We start from the raw sequence: 16,510 nt of genomic DNA, 5'->3' as shown, positions 1-16,510 counted from the left end.
TGATTGGCGGTTTGATGTGGTGTTTACTGGGATGACTTGTCGATTGATCAGGTAACGCCTGACAGGTCTCCTTTAAATCTATGTGTTTTTAGTGCTTGACTGGATTCACCAACCATGTGGAACAAGTCAAGACTGTAATTCATCAAACTGCTGCAAGTAGTGTAGTCTTAATGAGCCTGATTTAGCTGTAATATGTGTCAAACATACAGTACGTTACTCTTTCACTATCTTGTAGGCGTTTCAGTCACCTTTGTTGTGCATTGCGCCCAGTTTAGTTTTTTCAATCTAATTTTGGAGGTGGTAATTTGATTTGTCAACCTCCATGGCCTCTAACTAAATCCACGGTCACCTGTTGGACACAAAAGGCAACATAGAGTCAGTAATGTATTTGCAATGAACCCTGGTATTTATTTGCATGCAGCTGTTTTCCACAGTATTGGCAGGGCTGAGTGGAATCAGTAACATGGTCAGATCTTTAAGGCAGCACAGAATGTGGAGAAGGTTCTGCACCATTCAAATTCTCTGTCCAGGAAATCGTCTCAAGCTTGGACGGAAATACAATAACTTTTTTTCCCACAACATTATAAAACCATCACTCCTCTAGTCTCAGTGATGATGTTACAGTCAGGCGCAGGTATTTATATGTTTAACATTGTTAAGCCTCTGTTACCTATTTATTATTATAATGTTTAAAATCAACTCTGTATAAGTAATAGACATCCGACAGTCACATTTTTGTCACATTGAAATATAGATTTCCCTGTTGCTTATTGATACTAACCAGTCAAATACAGACGTGCATCAACACATTATACCTGATGAGGTCTAAAAAATATTCCAAATCTGAGTTTTAATATTTTGCTTCCAGCCTAAAGGTAATTTTTTCAGACTTAATTCATGTCTGTAGGGAGGTGGAGTGATTCTAACATCAGCTCCACTGGTCAGTGATTTTGATCCACAACTCTTACGTAGGTTATTTTGTTTCACCCCTTCTCCCGTGATGATTTCAGTCCCAATTACCTGTTGGCAACTCACTGGTCCACCTGTAATTCAGTTCAACTAGTGGTGTGATTTTTATCAGCAGGACACGCTGCTTGGTCAACGTATTAGGGTGTGAAAAAGGGTTTTGCCAATGTGAATGACGAAAAACCTACGAAATAGATAGGCTTACTTAGGAGCAAGGCCAGAATTGGATTGTGTTCGATTTTGTGAGTAACTGAGCAGAACATCCACGTCTTTTACAGACCACATGTTGTGCTTGGGTTCATAACGGTTAAGAAGCTGTCCGGAACTATGAGGAAATTACAAAGGAACACACTGACTTTTTTATTCTGCACCATCAGCTCCTGCAAATTTAATCCCAAATGAATTCAGCTTCAGTGTTTAACACTTTGCTTTTCACCTGTAACAAGCAACATGTACGTGATGAGCCGTGACGCCCGCTCAGCATCGGCTTCACTGTTGCTCTTCCTGAACTTTGGTCTCATTAACACTTTTATATGTCGGAATTTATCCAAGTGATTTAAAAAGAAATGACGGAGTTTCTCTGCACTTTGTCTTTTCTTTTTCCTCACGAGGCCGGGCTGTCTTCAGGGCTCTTCTGTCATCTTTACATCTCCATTTTGTTGTAGTTTTTTTCCCGGACCTAAATGAGACGCGGTGTGGTAGAACACTCGGCTCAGTCTTTACTGTGCCACCACTAATCAGCAGACCCCAACCCGTTTTATCATAATTAACAGATCAAAGAAGCGGAGAGAAGGGCAGTCATACATTATTAAACAGACAGTGTGTGTGTATGTGCAGGCTTGTTTCACAAAAGGTTTTTTTTTTTCTACTCACACATACGTCTTATCTTAATGTTCTATATGTTCCTCTCATATTGTGATCAGACTCGTTTTTCCAGATGACCCTGAAGGTCTTTTGACCTTTATCTCTCACACACACACACACACACATGCGCACACACGTTTGTACTGTGTGCTTCTATCTTAGTGAGGACACTCATTGATATCATACATTACATAACCATCCAAACTAAATGCCTAAACCTAGTTCTAACCCTAAAACCAAGTCCTAACCCTCAAACAGCCCATTGAAAAAGTGAGGACTGGTCAAAATGTCTACACTCTGTAGGGTCTATGCTTAAAGTGGTTCTCACAAAGATATAAGTACAGGAACATACACAGAGACCGAAGGAACCTACAGACCCGCATTCAGGAGAACATGAAGGTCATCCACTCTCAGAAAGCAATTTTGCACTGAAAGCATTTTTGCCCACTATGTGCTTTCCATACATAATTATGGACTCTTCACACATTATTTCAAATGCTGTGTTTTAGACCCAAGAATCAGAAAGTAGCAGTAACAATTGCTGGGACTTTTATTTTTCTCCCTTTGCTCAGTGGACATGTATTGAAAGCTAATTACACTCATCTGTCTGCTCAGGCACACTGTGCTCAGCAATGCCATTATATTATACAATAATTTTAGTTTTGTGCCGCTCCTACTCTGTGGTAATGACTCTCATTAAGTCTGTGCTATTTTCTTTGCTGCACTCTTGTGAAGTTCAGTATGAGGTGGCTTCCATTTCTCTGCTTCACTCCTCTTTCCCTCACTTTGACTTGTCAGCATCACATCCATCTACTAAATGCGACCCTTTTTTTTTGCTCTCCTGTCACCGCTGTCCCTCGTCTTGTTTAGCTCCCTCTCGATGTTTGCTCTCCAGAGGTTGTAATAAACCTGTAGTTAGCTGGTAAAACCATGTGCATTTTGGACTAAATGGCCCCGAGCGTCTCCCTGCCTGCTGTTGGGGCTTACGGCCAATGGGCCTTAAAATGACTTAATTTCCTATCTGCCTCCTGGGGGAGCTTTTAGGGAAGCTAAAGGCTTGTTACAGCCCTCAGAGACCGAGTATCAGGATAGCCCTCGGCCTGGGCTGGACCCCGGCTGAATCAAACATTGCCATCGCTTTAATTGCCATGGGTAATATAGCCACATAGAAATGTATCATCACAGCCATACTGATGTAGATTTGCACTCAGGGCGAGTCTCTTAACAGCATATCCAATATTATTTGTCACTTTTTATCATAAGTTTTTGGCTTATTGTCCTTATGCACTTAAATTTCCCTCAGGATGTCCGTTATGTTCCTGATAAATTCAATCAGAAAATTTAAAAAAACAAACAAAAAACAAAGTGGTGACAAGGTGACATAGTCATATTACTTTTTCTTCTCAACAATTTAAAACCAAACCTATATTTAATATAATAGAAGGTAATAAGAAAAACATTATTTTCATTTGAGAAGATGGAAACTGACAATTTTTTTGCATATTTTCCTAAAAAGTGATTTCTGAACAATTCACTGATGGTCAACATTTATCAATTAAACGATCATCAGAATTCATTGAATGTCACACAAATTGTTAGACCAGCTCCATCGAAGGTCCCGATAACTTTATGACCTCTGTGTTTGTAATACTTTGTGTAAACTATACTGTATTATTTTAACAATTAGCCTGTGGATTGGTAATTATAACCTCACTGCATTTAGAGACTCTAATGCCAAAATCCCATGAGAAGAGAACCTATAGCTCTTTTCAAATCTGTCTCGGCTTAACCAGACTTATGTGTGTTGAGCTCGGGTCTACAGAGCTCTACTTCGGGATTGTCTGTCTCATCAGGTCTTGGCTTCACATGATTAGACTGTTTTGTTTATATAATTAGTTGTGGCATTTTGTATGCGCTCAAGTTAAATTGAACAGCTGAATATAATTTGACTTATTTTTCTCTTGTCGCCATTGATCTTTAACTTTCTCTGACCTTGGAAATAAAAACAATAAACTCCGGGATTCAATTAGGGACTTTTCATTCCTCGTAGACGGCTGGCTTCAGAGCAGCAAAGTGCTCCAATCCATGTTTTCATTTAAAAATATTTACCAACATTGATCCCTTCCATCGGCGGAATTGTTTCTGGCTCTGCTGCTCTTATGCCTGCGCCCGGGTCTGTCCTTCCTCATGAATGCATCCTCGTGTTGATCTCTTCAGCAGCTGTTTGCTATTCCTCCTGCAGCTCCATATATTGATGCTATGGTGTGGGATGGCACCTTTAAGGCTAGCCAAGGCTGACTCCTGCCCTCAAGGTCACTTTGAAGAGCGAAAAATCAAAAGCACTCAATGATTGACGCTCGGAGCTGCAGGCCTGAAAAGTATAATTGATTCATGGAGGAAAGAGTGTTTGCGAGGTGAGACAATGGACGGGGGGTTGAGTCGATGCAGGCCGGGTAACGTGAACAGAACAGAGATTAGCACAATGAAGAGAAAGAGGATGACACGGATATTTGAGACGTTAACTGAATGTGAGCAGAGGGGGCAGGAAAGAGGACTTCAATCCAGACTGAGGGTCAACAGGACAAGGGGCCACTATAGAGGAGTTAACTTGACCCGGCTCCTACAGTACACTTCACCAGCTGTGACCCAAACCAGTCAGATGCACAAGGCTTTGGATGTGAGCCACACAATCAATAAGTACTGTGTTCTCTATTGAGGAGCAGAAATGAATTCTCCTCAATAGTCTTTGATCTGTGCAGTGGTTTTTCAATCAAAGACAGAGCCTCGTGTTTTCACTCACTCAATTCACTAGATTAGATAAGAGGGCAGATGGAAATATGGATTTTTTTTCATTTCAAAGGAGTATTAGTCGTAATAAGGTTGAGCTGTATGGAAAACATCTATATATATTTTGCAGTTTATTTTCTTAAAATCCCTTAAGGAATTACTTATTAATAAAACAACCAGTATCAGCACTGGCTGATATAGTTGCAAAAAGATAAAGAAGCGATTGCCTTTACAAAAGTTAACTGGTTCCAGCTCAGCAGTGTGAGGCTTTGATGCTTTTGTCTGTTTTAACTACATTGCAAATTGGCTAATGTATCATTGGTTGGTCAAAATATGCAGTTTGAAGTCACTGTGGGAAATTGTGATTGGAAGTTTTAGGACATTTAATGATAATCTTTTTTATTTGAAAAGCATGTTATCCATGGAAGTAGTAGTTTCCGCCCTGATTGTGATACGTTAAAACAAATACATCAGTATCATTGTATAAAGCTATAATGAGCATCACAAACTATAACAAACTATTGTAATGGAAAAAACTAAGTAATCATCCTATATTTCCAATAACTGCAGTTATGCCAACGCGTAACTGCATTCCTTATTTTGAAGATTAAAAGACCCTAAACCGAGATCCTAATTTAATTTAATTTAACTTTTTTTTTGTTTTATTGTTTCTTTTCCCCAGTTGTATATTTCAATATAAGAGAGCTCAGACGGACTGAAGAAATCTCCTGTCAGACCCTGAGTGTATCCATCCACACCTCCTCTTTTCTCCTTTATTTTTAGTCCTGGAAAGTGTCCCCAGTTAAAAGGGGTTGTGTTACTTTACGAGAGAGTGAAGTCGTTGTCAGCAGCATTATCACAGACACACACACAGACACGGCTTCATCAGGCCTCTCTGTGGCAGCAACAGCAGAAAGCTCTAAAATTAGCAGCTCAGAGAGGGAAGCAAAGAGGCAAACAGAATTATTACACATCACCAGCTGTGTCTGAACACCAGCATAGTGGCTGCTGTGTAGACAGGCGCGGGGAGTGTTATCTCCACAGTGCGCGTTGCCACAGACCTTCTGAGGTGTGAAGTGTGTTCAGGGTGCAGAGCTTCTCATTATCAACAGTAGTGTTAGCTCGGGCATCAGGAGAGAGGGCAGCTTGGCTCAGCCGGCAGTCACAGCAATTTACAGGTCTGTCAGAGAGAAGGAGGTCGAGCAGAGGAGAGAATTAAAGAGCATTTAGAGCTGTGAAATAGACTGCAGATGGGAAGAATGAGCCGCTGGTGGATGTATGATTTGTTCACGTTGACTTTACCGCCGGGTTTTTATTATGGGGATCTAATGTTGTTTGCTTTATTGTGCAACGCTTGGCAGAAAACCATGAGTCTGGGGTTGTGAGTTGGAGATGATGATGCGTGTGTGTTTTTGTCAAGTTTCTCCAACTTTTGCAAGGTTTAGTAGGAGAGCGCCTGGTAAATGTTTGGTAGCATCAGCATTTGTGCATAGAGCCATGATAATCTAGTTTTATTCCCCATTATTATGCTTGAGTGCCGGCGACTGCCATAGCTGGAGGCATTATGTTTTCGGGTGTGCGTCCCTCCCTCGGCCCCAGATTCTTTCCCAGATCTGTCACTGCTGTACTCATTAATGCACATTTTTTGTTTTCTAATGTATCCATTCCTAATATTTAATTTGCTTCTGCCCTTACGATCAAGATTAAACATTTTTGTCACAGTAGTTTAGGTCCCACTGTCTTTCTGTGGACTCTAAGGTCACTAAGACAGAAAGAGGCCCAGCTGGTGAGCCTCAGTGCAGAAACTGAACAAACAGCACCACCAGATGAATAGTTTCAAGTGACAGTGTTAGTGAAATCTCTGTGGTGTCAGAGTGACTGCAGGGTCACAGTAGCCTCCGCTCTCTTTTTCTCTAACACCGACTTACAGGAACGATTTTAGATATAAGATGTCTGGAGATGCTACGACATCACCGCACTTTTAAAAACAATCTTCTTCCCCAGTCTTTGCTGTGACACGATTCCTCATCTGAAATGACCCAGAATGCTGATGACTTCTTCTTGTGTCTTTCTGCAGAAGGGATCTGCAACATGACAATGGACTCCAACTCAATAACAATGCCCATGTCCGACCCCAACGCCTGGGCAACGGCCATGAACAACCTGGGGATGCCTCCTATTGGAATCCCTGGACAGCCGCTGATGCCAGGTACCACACTGCTGCACACTGCTTTGCCAAACCAGAGTATGCATACATTACCTATGTATCTACATGTATATATTCCTCATGCAACATATACTCCTTTATGTATAGGATTTAAGCAGGTAATGTGGACTCTAGAAAGCTGAGCTCAGCACCCTTCAATGACAAAAGTATTAAATTTAACCGCCTGGAACAATGTGGCATTAAAACAATGAAATTTCCATCATATTTATTCCGCTATAAAAACCTCAAGGAGCATTTTGTAAGCATAAGGTTGCGCTACTGTATTCTGATCTGCCAATATAATATTCATCCTTACCGATTGCTCCGCTATCTATAACATTACGCTCAGCAGCACCCTCCCACTCTCCGTCTCTGAAGAGTTATTCTGCCGTGTCTTTTCTCCTTCCTCAGTAGAAAGCCTTTCCCTAAAGCCTTTTATAAATCACTTCCCACTTCTTAGCTGAAATGCACTTTCATATTTGAAATATGCCAGTCTCTCTCTCTCTCTCTCTCTCTGTGTGTGTGTGTGTGTGTGTGTGTGTGTGTGTGTGTGTGTGTGTGTGTGTGTGTGTGTGTGTGTGTGTGTGTGTGTGTGTGTGTGTGTGTGTGTGTGTGTGTGTGTGTGTGCACTCTGAGATGAACAGTCCTCTAAATGCACTCCTCGAGAAATATTAAGGATAACACACTGACGCACAAACACGCGCGCACACATACACACACTTGGGCATATTTCAAGCATTGGTAAACAAAGCCTTTCCTCTAAAGGACAGAAGACACAAGTGGTAGAAGAGCTTCTCGTGGAGATAGAGAGAAGCAGAGGAACTGAACCTAATGATAATGAAGATGGAGACTGGACACACACTCGCTTAAGAGTCAGTAGCTGCAGTCAGTCACTGAGGGTAACATTTTCCTCTTTGAGAGCTTTCACAACTACCAGGTTTGGTCTGGACCTTCTGACTTTTTAGTTTAGTCCAAACCATAATAACAAGAGGTGATCTCTGTCTAGATCAAACTGAACCATGGTTCGGGTCGTTGGCAGTGTGAGTTTGGACTTTTAAACCAATTGCAGGACGTTAAGACAATTAAACAATAGAAGAGGAAAAAGAGGAAGGGGCTCGAAGGATTGCCTGAACACTTTGCCGCTGACGATTTAGTGTTTGAACATGGAATTTATAAATTTTCTCTATTTAAATGGAAACACAACTCTTTTTCTATGCACATTATTCAAAAAAGTTAGCTAATACTAAATCAGAATTAACAACACAGGACATACAGGACGTACATGTGTCACACAAAATTCTTTAGCCTGCCCCCTAAATTCCAATGTAATACCAAAACTAACTGGGTCAAATGTAAACAATGTGATAAAGACATGAACCATTCAGAGTCTCAGGTGTGAAAACGCCCTCAGTGAACTTCATGTGTTGTATTTAAAGGTCCTGTTTACAGCAGAGTTTGAAACAGGTGTAACTAAACACATTAATAATGGCTCTGTTCCATTTGAAGTGTGTTATTTAGCCACGCCAGTGATCCGGCATCATCAACGCCAGGGGCCTTAAACTGGCACACATAAATACAGAGCAGTAATTAATGATGTTATTACCTGCACTGGTGTTTGGTGAGGTCAATTAATCTGCTCTTACACTTAATCACTAACACACACACACACACAGCTGGTTCTTGCCTCCAGTCAAACAGCACGATGCATGCGTATCGGTCACAGTCCAGACTGTGTTTGTGCAGTGAAGAAGGAAAATGAGATCTTGAAGAATATGTTACAGGTGTTTGAGATGGCGGGAAGTAAATAAGTACATGTACTCAAGCACTGTACTCAAGTACTTTTTAGTACTTTCTTTAAACATGAGTAATTTGTTTTGTGTTGTTTCAATATATTCATTTACATCTCGAGATAAATATTTTCACCTTTTACTACCCAAGACGTGATTAGAACTTAGATGGTGAAGTGAGTTCTGTCCATGAGTCTGAAGCTCCGGTAATTCTGACATGACACGATCGTGGCATCAGGTTGAAGGTTGTAGCAGCTGTATTGGAATCACGCATCATTCACCGGTGCTAACTGTCCTGTCCTAAATGCACTACAAACTAATGGGAGTGGGGGAGATGTCTGTACTCTCCCGCACGGCCCTCAGCTCTAATCAGGCTCGGTAATGAAACTGTCCTGTGTGAGTAAACTAGGGGGAGCACAGGGTCTTATAGCCTCGGCCCTCACCGGCACTTTCGGATATGTCCCCTCTCTCGGATCGCCTCAAAACATCTGGTGTTTCCCTCCCCTTCCTTCCTTTCTCCGTCCCTACTCCCCCCCCCTCCCACCCTCACCGGCCCTAATTACCCAACATCTCATTCATGTCTCATTACAGCTGAGTCAGCGACTGCGGAGCAACATCAGAACGCTGTTCATCTGCTCCGCACAGAGCAGAACGGCTTTACACACTTAGTCTGCACTTAAACACTCATCTGGGCTCAAACTGCTTATGTTGTAAACCGAAGGTGTATTCGATCCAACAGCTGAGAAGTAATTATAATAATGTATTATTAATGTAAATGAAAGCTCATTTCGATTGATCAGGACATGTTTTTTTTTTCACTACTTCTGATATGTACATTTCAGAAATGTCTTATCGTCCCTCTACTCATCTCTTCCACGTTAGTTACTCACAGGCCTGTGTCTTCCTGCCGTGCCCTTTTCACTTCACTTAAGCCAAAAGAACTGTACTTCCTGAACCCCAGGAGAAATGTGTCAGTGGGAAGAGATCCACTCAAGCGCTGCATCTCTTGCTTTGCCTTCTTTTCTTAGTTTACAGCAACAAAAAAAAGGTCGGCCCCAAACAACATCCCAAAATGTGCACTCTTTTTTAATACACGATTTATTTCTGTATAATAAAACATAGGATCGACACATTCAAGCCCAGGAGGCTATATCTTTATTGTTTGTCTGTTTGTCAGCAGGATCACTCAAAAACCATTGAACCATTTTCCTGTAAATTTTGTGGGGGTTGGGGAAACCATTACATTTTGGAGTGGATCCAATTAACCAGGTTTTTCTTTTCTCTTTCGTATTCTGTGATAGCACGTTAGCCTCAGCGATGGTCCCCTTTCTCTCCAAGTGCCCTTCTAGTTGACTTTTTCAGTGCTTTCTCAGTCTCCTTATGAACTCTCTCTCTGAAGTCTCTGTGAGCACAAAGCTATACACACACACACACACACACTTTAACCTGATGTCACACAGTGTCAAACTGCCATGCAGCACTCGCTACCAGAGCCCCTTGTGCCTTTTAAAGTAATCCTGCTGGATTAGTTATTGATTCCCCATCATGACTGAACATCATGTTTGTCTCCTTCTTTGTTTCACCTCTAAACAACAAAGGAGAATTTAGTGTCTCTCTCTCCGGAGCATCTCTGCTGTTTGATCTGCTGTTTGTGCACACGTACACGCGCCGCCGTGTGGTTCCTGCATGTGGGTTCACGCTGTTATGTTTTATGTTAGTTTCAGAGTAACACACTGCCTGTGCTTTCATTACAACATTAGAGTTTGCCTCTGTTTCATCCACCGTGAGCCCAGAATGTATTTCTTCACCACCGAGTCTTTTCTCTACCTCCGGTCAAGTGGATTTATCCAGACAGACAGCTGGATAAACAGAACTCTGTGGACAGAGCCTTCAGCTCTCGGCAGCCTCACAAAGCCTAATGCACATCCGCATCTATAGATTGACTGGGCAATGGTTGTGTATGTTAGAAAGTTATAATAACATGTTTGTATTGGAGATAGAGGGAGAATAGACTCAGGCATTAGTTTATGTGTCTTAACAGCAATTAGAAATTCCTCACCAGTCAATATTATGTTTAATATTATCAGTTCATTTCTCTTTATTTTGATTATACCTTCTACTATCTCCTCTGCATACATGATATCCATTCCACGTATGTCCGTCCTGAAAGAGGGATTCCTCCCTCCTCTCCCATTTTCACAGTTTCAAGTTGTTGTTTTCCGTGGAGTTGATCTTTTTCCAAAGGTCAAAGCGAGCATTCAGACCGTAAACAGCATAGTGCGTTGGAATCATTGAAACACGGGGCTGCTTTGGTGAGGGTAAGCTGTTAAACCCAGCAGTGAGATAATGAAAGAAGATCCAGGAAGTCAAGTTTGAATAATAGATTAATGCGTTTAAAAGCCTGTGAGACGCCACAGCGCTTAACATCAGTCTGTAATACACACAGGCAGGATTTTGACTCTCTTGAAAGTTATCACCTTTATCTTTAGCAGGGAAATCAAGCAGATGAAATAGTCCGTTCACATTCAAGTAATCTACCAGGAGCCCTGATCTAAAGTTCTTTGGTGAACACTACACTGGCACTTCTGCTGCACCGATAGACTCGAATCAACACAAGCTAGAAGGCGTTAGTTTGTGCAGACCTCTGAAGCTAATTTGTGGTTTTGTGACGTAAAATGAAATTTACATGATTTCCATAGCCCAATAAAAAAATAGTAGACCCAGCGCTGTATAATGTCGGTTTAATACTGTAACTCCAAAGCTTACATATAATGTCTTCACGCCAAGGCGCCAAGCAGGACGGGTCGTTTTTAAGGTTAAGAGTAATTTGACAGGGGAGCTTGAATAACTGACAGTCAGTGTAGCCAACTGGTGGAATAAAGTGCAGAGCAGCTTATGAGGTGGAGGAGCTTTTTAAACTGGCTCACGAGAGAAGAACAAAGAAGATGGAGGGGGAGGAGCCAGCAGGGTAAACTTCAAACCTGCAGTACGGAAACCTGCGGGACACATGATCGATCAGCAGGCGAGACTCAGTGCACAGCTGCGTGTACAGAACCTGACCCAGGTGCGATGGGGAAGGTGGGGTCCATTGTGTCTGTGAAGGAAATATTGATCGTGTGCTTTGCCCTCATAATAGCTGCAGCTACAGCCTGAGATTATATCTCTTTATTGTTATTATCATCATAGTTTACATTATCAGTATCAGTCGTTGTGAATTAGTGCAATTCTGCAGACTGTGCACGGACTTAATGCAGTGACTCTGTGGCAGAGTTGTGGTTGTTAAAGGATTTAAAACCCTTGAGATGTCAATAGGAAGGTGAATCTCTGTTTACTTGTACAGAGACAGACCTGAGATAAAGTGATAAGAGAAAATTTGAAGATTGGGGTAAATAGTCAGGGTTTTGGAAATGTATTTTGGATTTGTATGTAACTGAAAACAGGTTAAAGTAGATCTACTTATATATTTGTGATTATCACAGGTAACAGTATGACTGATAACATGGATTCTAGTATCTAGTTCAAGTAAAGACGCCTTGGGATCTAAAAATCCATTCAGTCATGAGCACATTACACCATATGGTTGGCGAGCTCCAAACCTGATAAGTAAAATCCCAGACATAGTGTTAACTGTGAGAATGGAGGGGAAGAGATCCCAGCGGCAACCACAGGAATCAACATCTGGTTCCAACATCTTTGACATCTGACAGAGAGACAGAGAGAATATCCCATTCCAGGAGTGTTCACCATGTATTTCCCCGTCCTTCAGCGAAGTTCTCTCCAGCACGTCCAGACTATAAGTGAAACCAGATGTAAAGCTATAGAGTTCCTTCTCCTACATTTCTCTGAAAAACAGTGACCTCCCAAGATGGTTTCTATCTTGACGGTATTGTATCACTTGCATTTTATATATAGATGCAGCCAGTTCCTTACTTCAGTCGGCTTTGATCAATATACACCAGCAGGAGTTTGCTGCACTTCAGATGTGACAAAACAACAATTAGTTAAAAATCAGAAAAATATGCATGAATTAGATGAGTCACCTTTTGCTGACACCATCATAGATGTGTTAATTTAATTCTGCCTTTTAGCATTGAGACGATAATGATGATGTTGTGTCGGACTGCGTGACACTGAGAGGTGTTTTCAATACCCTGCATGACTCTTGAATACAAATAGGAAGAACAAAGAATGTGAAACACCTGAATATCTCAATATCATGTTGTCCACTGTAAAATAATTGCTATGTATTTTGCACGTATTTTACACTTATAACAATCTTTGAATCAACATATTGCACATGTACGATATAAATCTGCATGTAAGGGATGTATTGCACATGTAAAGAATATAATCTATGCTGTTATTGTAAATAATATTTTATTCTGTGTTTATTTTTGATTTTATCACCTCCGCTAAGAAGTTTTTCGTCTGGGTTTGTTTGTTTCGTTAGTTGTTTGTAAGTTAGCTGGATCATACAAAAAACTACCAGATGTATTACCATGAAACTTGTTGGAAGGATGCGGTATGGCTCAGGAAAGAACCCTTAAAATCTTGATGCACATCTGGATCAGGAATGGATCCAAAAATATATTTTTCATTTCATTGTGAGATAAGGTGTTTAATTGATTTGTCCTGGATCTTGATTTAAAAATTAGGCCTGTATAGGGGACTGATATTTGAGTGTGTGTAGTTTGGTGCAAATCCAAATTAAACTTCGGATCTGGTGAATTTAACTGTGGCACTGAGTGCAATTCTAGTTTTTACTACATTTCCTCTTGTGCTGCTACTTTTTGGTACAGTTGTGTCAAATTGATCAGGGAAGGCATACGTCTTATCACCTTATCGTAAATCTCAGTAATAAAGATCTGAATGAATTGAGTTCTAAGAATGTTAACAAAATTAAACCATATCATTGTCAGTGCTGTTGTATTGAATTGCAACAGATTGTACGGTCGGGCCCCAGAGTTTATATAAATACAACACTTAGAGACTGATGTGTTGAACAAAAGATGTCGGCCACACACACACACTCACACACTAGAGAATCATTTAGCTTCTTACACACATGTGTATGGAAGTTTATCAGAGTTAATTTAGATGCACATTCTTATGCATGAAAACGCACACAAACACAAGCCCCCCGGAGAATAGATAAGCAGGCTCCGTGGACCGATGACCGTCCCCTGAATAAACAGCCACTCCTTTGTCTGCTGCATCCCACTCATCCTCATCCCTTCCCCACGGTTTTCACCCCACCCCCCCCACCCCCACACACAGACAAACACACACAAAACCCACAGTGGAATATATGAAAACTCAGTGACTTCGTGTGATGCCTCATAAGCAATCATCTCAACTTATACACACACACACACACACACACACACACACACACACACACACACACACACACACACACACACACACACACACACACACACACACACAGAAATGTGAATCAGGGCCTCCTCGCTCTCACACATTAGCTCACCGTAACATCAGGAAATTCATTTGATGACAGTCATTCCTTTGCCCTTAGCGTTTCCCAAATTCTTGGCCTGGATGCTGTGTCCTTTTTCTGCTGACTGCTCAGGAGCTGCACTGGTACGGCGCCAGAGGTTTTTTGCCGGAGTGTGGGCGGACAGAGCGGAGAGGCAAAGGCATGCCTTACTCTGGATATACACTTCGTCTGGCAAAAAAATAGAGCAGTAGTTATAGAGCTACTGAAATGGGACTTTTTTGACAGTTATTTCTATCCATGGCAGATTGAAGGCAAGTTACTGTTAAAGGTTAGATTTGCTATGGATATTTGAGTATTGAGGTGTCAGACAAAGAAGATGGATTTTGGACGGCGGCATAAGGAAGTGGTTTCTCATTTAGATGCATGCGAATAGGGAGACCTTCTATAAACAGGAAGGAGTTTTTATTTCCATCCCGCAGACGACCGTAAGAGCCAGAGACGTTCTTATGAAAATGCAAAGTGGGTGACTCAGTGAGGCAGACTTCAGCCACTGGTTGGCTTCCAGGTGGTGTGGCTAGCTCGCCTCATTAGAGAATATTATCCAGCGTGCCCCACAGCAACCGCCATGTCCCCCCTCCGAACTCCCACCCTGCGCTCACTGCTGGAGTGGACATTCACCCTTGAAATCTGACAGGAGAAAAAACGTGTGGAGGGTGGAGGAGGATGACAGTAAGAGCCGGGAGCTTCACACAATCAAATGTCGTATTTTCTTTATTAATCTCCCTGCAGCTCCTGATCGAGGGGCAGCTCTAAACATTACTGTTGAAAGAACCTCCAGGAATTAATGACAAGAGTATGTGATGAAGGAGAGGTGGAGAGGAGGAGGAGGAGGAGGAGGAGGAGGATGTGTGTAACAGCTAAGTGTATGTGTGCATGTGCGCTCATGCATGTTACTGTACAAGAAAGAAGTATTAGCAGGGCAGTGTTTTCAGCTTTCCCACATGAGAGAGAACAGAGACTGAAGCTCAGAGAGAAGTGCGGTAAAAAGGATCATATGGACACGTGTGGGTGGACCCGGCCCCAGGTTTCCTTTGTTGTTCTTCTTCAAGAGGACCCTTGTGCTCTCTAAATCTCTCTGTGGACATTCTACTGAGTCAGAGACCTTTTCTTCCCGTCTCTCGCTGAGTGCACTGCGTATTGTCTCGTAGCACACGCTCTTATCTCGGCTCAAATGTTTAACATACACATTTTATTATGGGAGAATATTTTTAAAAGCGACTGCAAGAAGAAAATTGCAATTTGTCTTTTAATGCCATGTGTGCCTTTTTTAATATTCTAAACATAATGTATATGTTTCAATTTAAAATGTAAACACAGAATTGTTGAAGACTGGTCTGTTTTCTCAAGATGTTTTTCACACCAAGGTCCTTCTTTGAGAAACGGAGAATTCTCATTTTTCTCAGGTCAGTGCAGCGACTAACAATCATTTTCATTCTCATTCAGTTTGCTGATTATTTTCTTGATTGAAGTAATTGTGTGGGTTGTGAAACGCCTGGATGCTGAGAAATGGCCTTCACGTATATATTCCTAGATCTCAAGCAACATCTGTTAAGTAGCTTGTTTTATTCAAACCAACTGTTGCATATTTCAGTCAATCAATCTTGAAGTATCCTATTGTAAGTAAGTCTTGCCTTCAAAAGTATGAGAAGGTGTGGGGCTAATTTTAGCCTCTTTTCGTGCTGTTGCATGGTAAGATCTCCAAGAGGACATCATATGTTGTAGGCTCAACACATTTTGAATATAAATGTAAAATCGTAAACTGTAAATTAATGCTGCAACATAAATAATTTTTCAATACCAGTATTTATTGATTATTGTCTGCATTAATTGATATATACAGTATACCTTCCTAACATCCAATGTTGCATCTTCATTCTCCGTTACCACTTATTACTGGTTGCTCTGGGTACTGGAGCCAATCACAGTTGAAATTGGGCGAGAGACGGGACTGATCGTCAGTGTGTCACAGGTCTGACACATATTCACACCTATAATTTAGGGTGATGAATCAGCGAAACCTGCGTGTCTTTGGCCTGTGGGAGGACGTCAGAGTAGCCGGAGGCAGAGGGAGAACATGCAGCCTCCACACAGAGAAGACTGAACCAGGGTTCAAACCCAGAACCTTGTTGTTGTGAGGCGACACTGCACCACTGCCCCTTTCAACCTAATAATACAGTACATGAGTGAATGTACTTGTATAACAAAGCCTGTTGTTATTGTGACTACTCACTTTTAGAACTCAAATTAGGTTTTGACTTCTCAGAAATGTGTCTTTTGAGCCACATTCAAGCCACAAATGCCGAATATAATCGATAGTGTGCTGCTTCAAATAGATTTCACGTCATGGAGAGAATTTCTAGTCAGAAGCTTAATTGTTCC

At 41.5% G+C, this 16,510-nt stretch overlaps 1 protein-coding gene across 6 annotated transcripts in view; it reads left to right on the top strand.

Moving 5' to 3' along the window:
* The window catches only part of enox2 (ecto-NOX disulfide-thiol exchanger 2), a 166,042-nt gene that overhangs the window by 102,710 nt on the left and 46,822 nt on the right, over positions 1–16,510 (top strand). For all 6 annotated transcript variants that reach the window (XM_034598335.1, XM_034598334.1, XM_034598331.1 and 3 more), the window contains one exon: positions 6,695–6,826. In XM_034598335.1, coding sequence (XP_034454226.1) covers positions 6,709–6,826 — 118 coding nt within the window. In that variant the 5' untranslated portion in view covers positions 6,695–6,708. The remainder of the gene's footprint in view (positions 1–6,694; positions 6,827–16,510) is intronic.

The sequence above is a fragment of the Hippoglossus hippoglossus genome, chromosome 10 (genome assembly GCF_009819705.1).
Source record: "Hippoglossus hippoglossus isolate fHipHip1 chromosome 10, fHipHip1.pri, whole genome shotgun sequence".
Classification (NCBI taxonomy): Eukaryota; Metazoa; Chordata; class Actinopteri; order Pleuronectiformes; family Pleuronectidae; genus Hippoglossus; species Hippoglossus hippoglossus.
The sequence above is the reverse complement of the archived record's forward strand: the minus strand, read 5'-3'. Positions and strand labels throughout refer to the sequence as shown.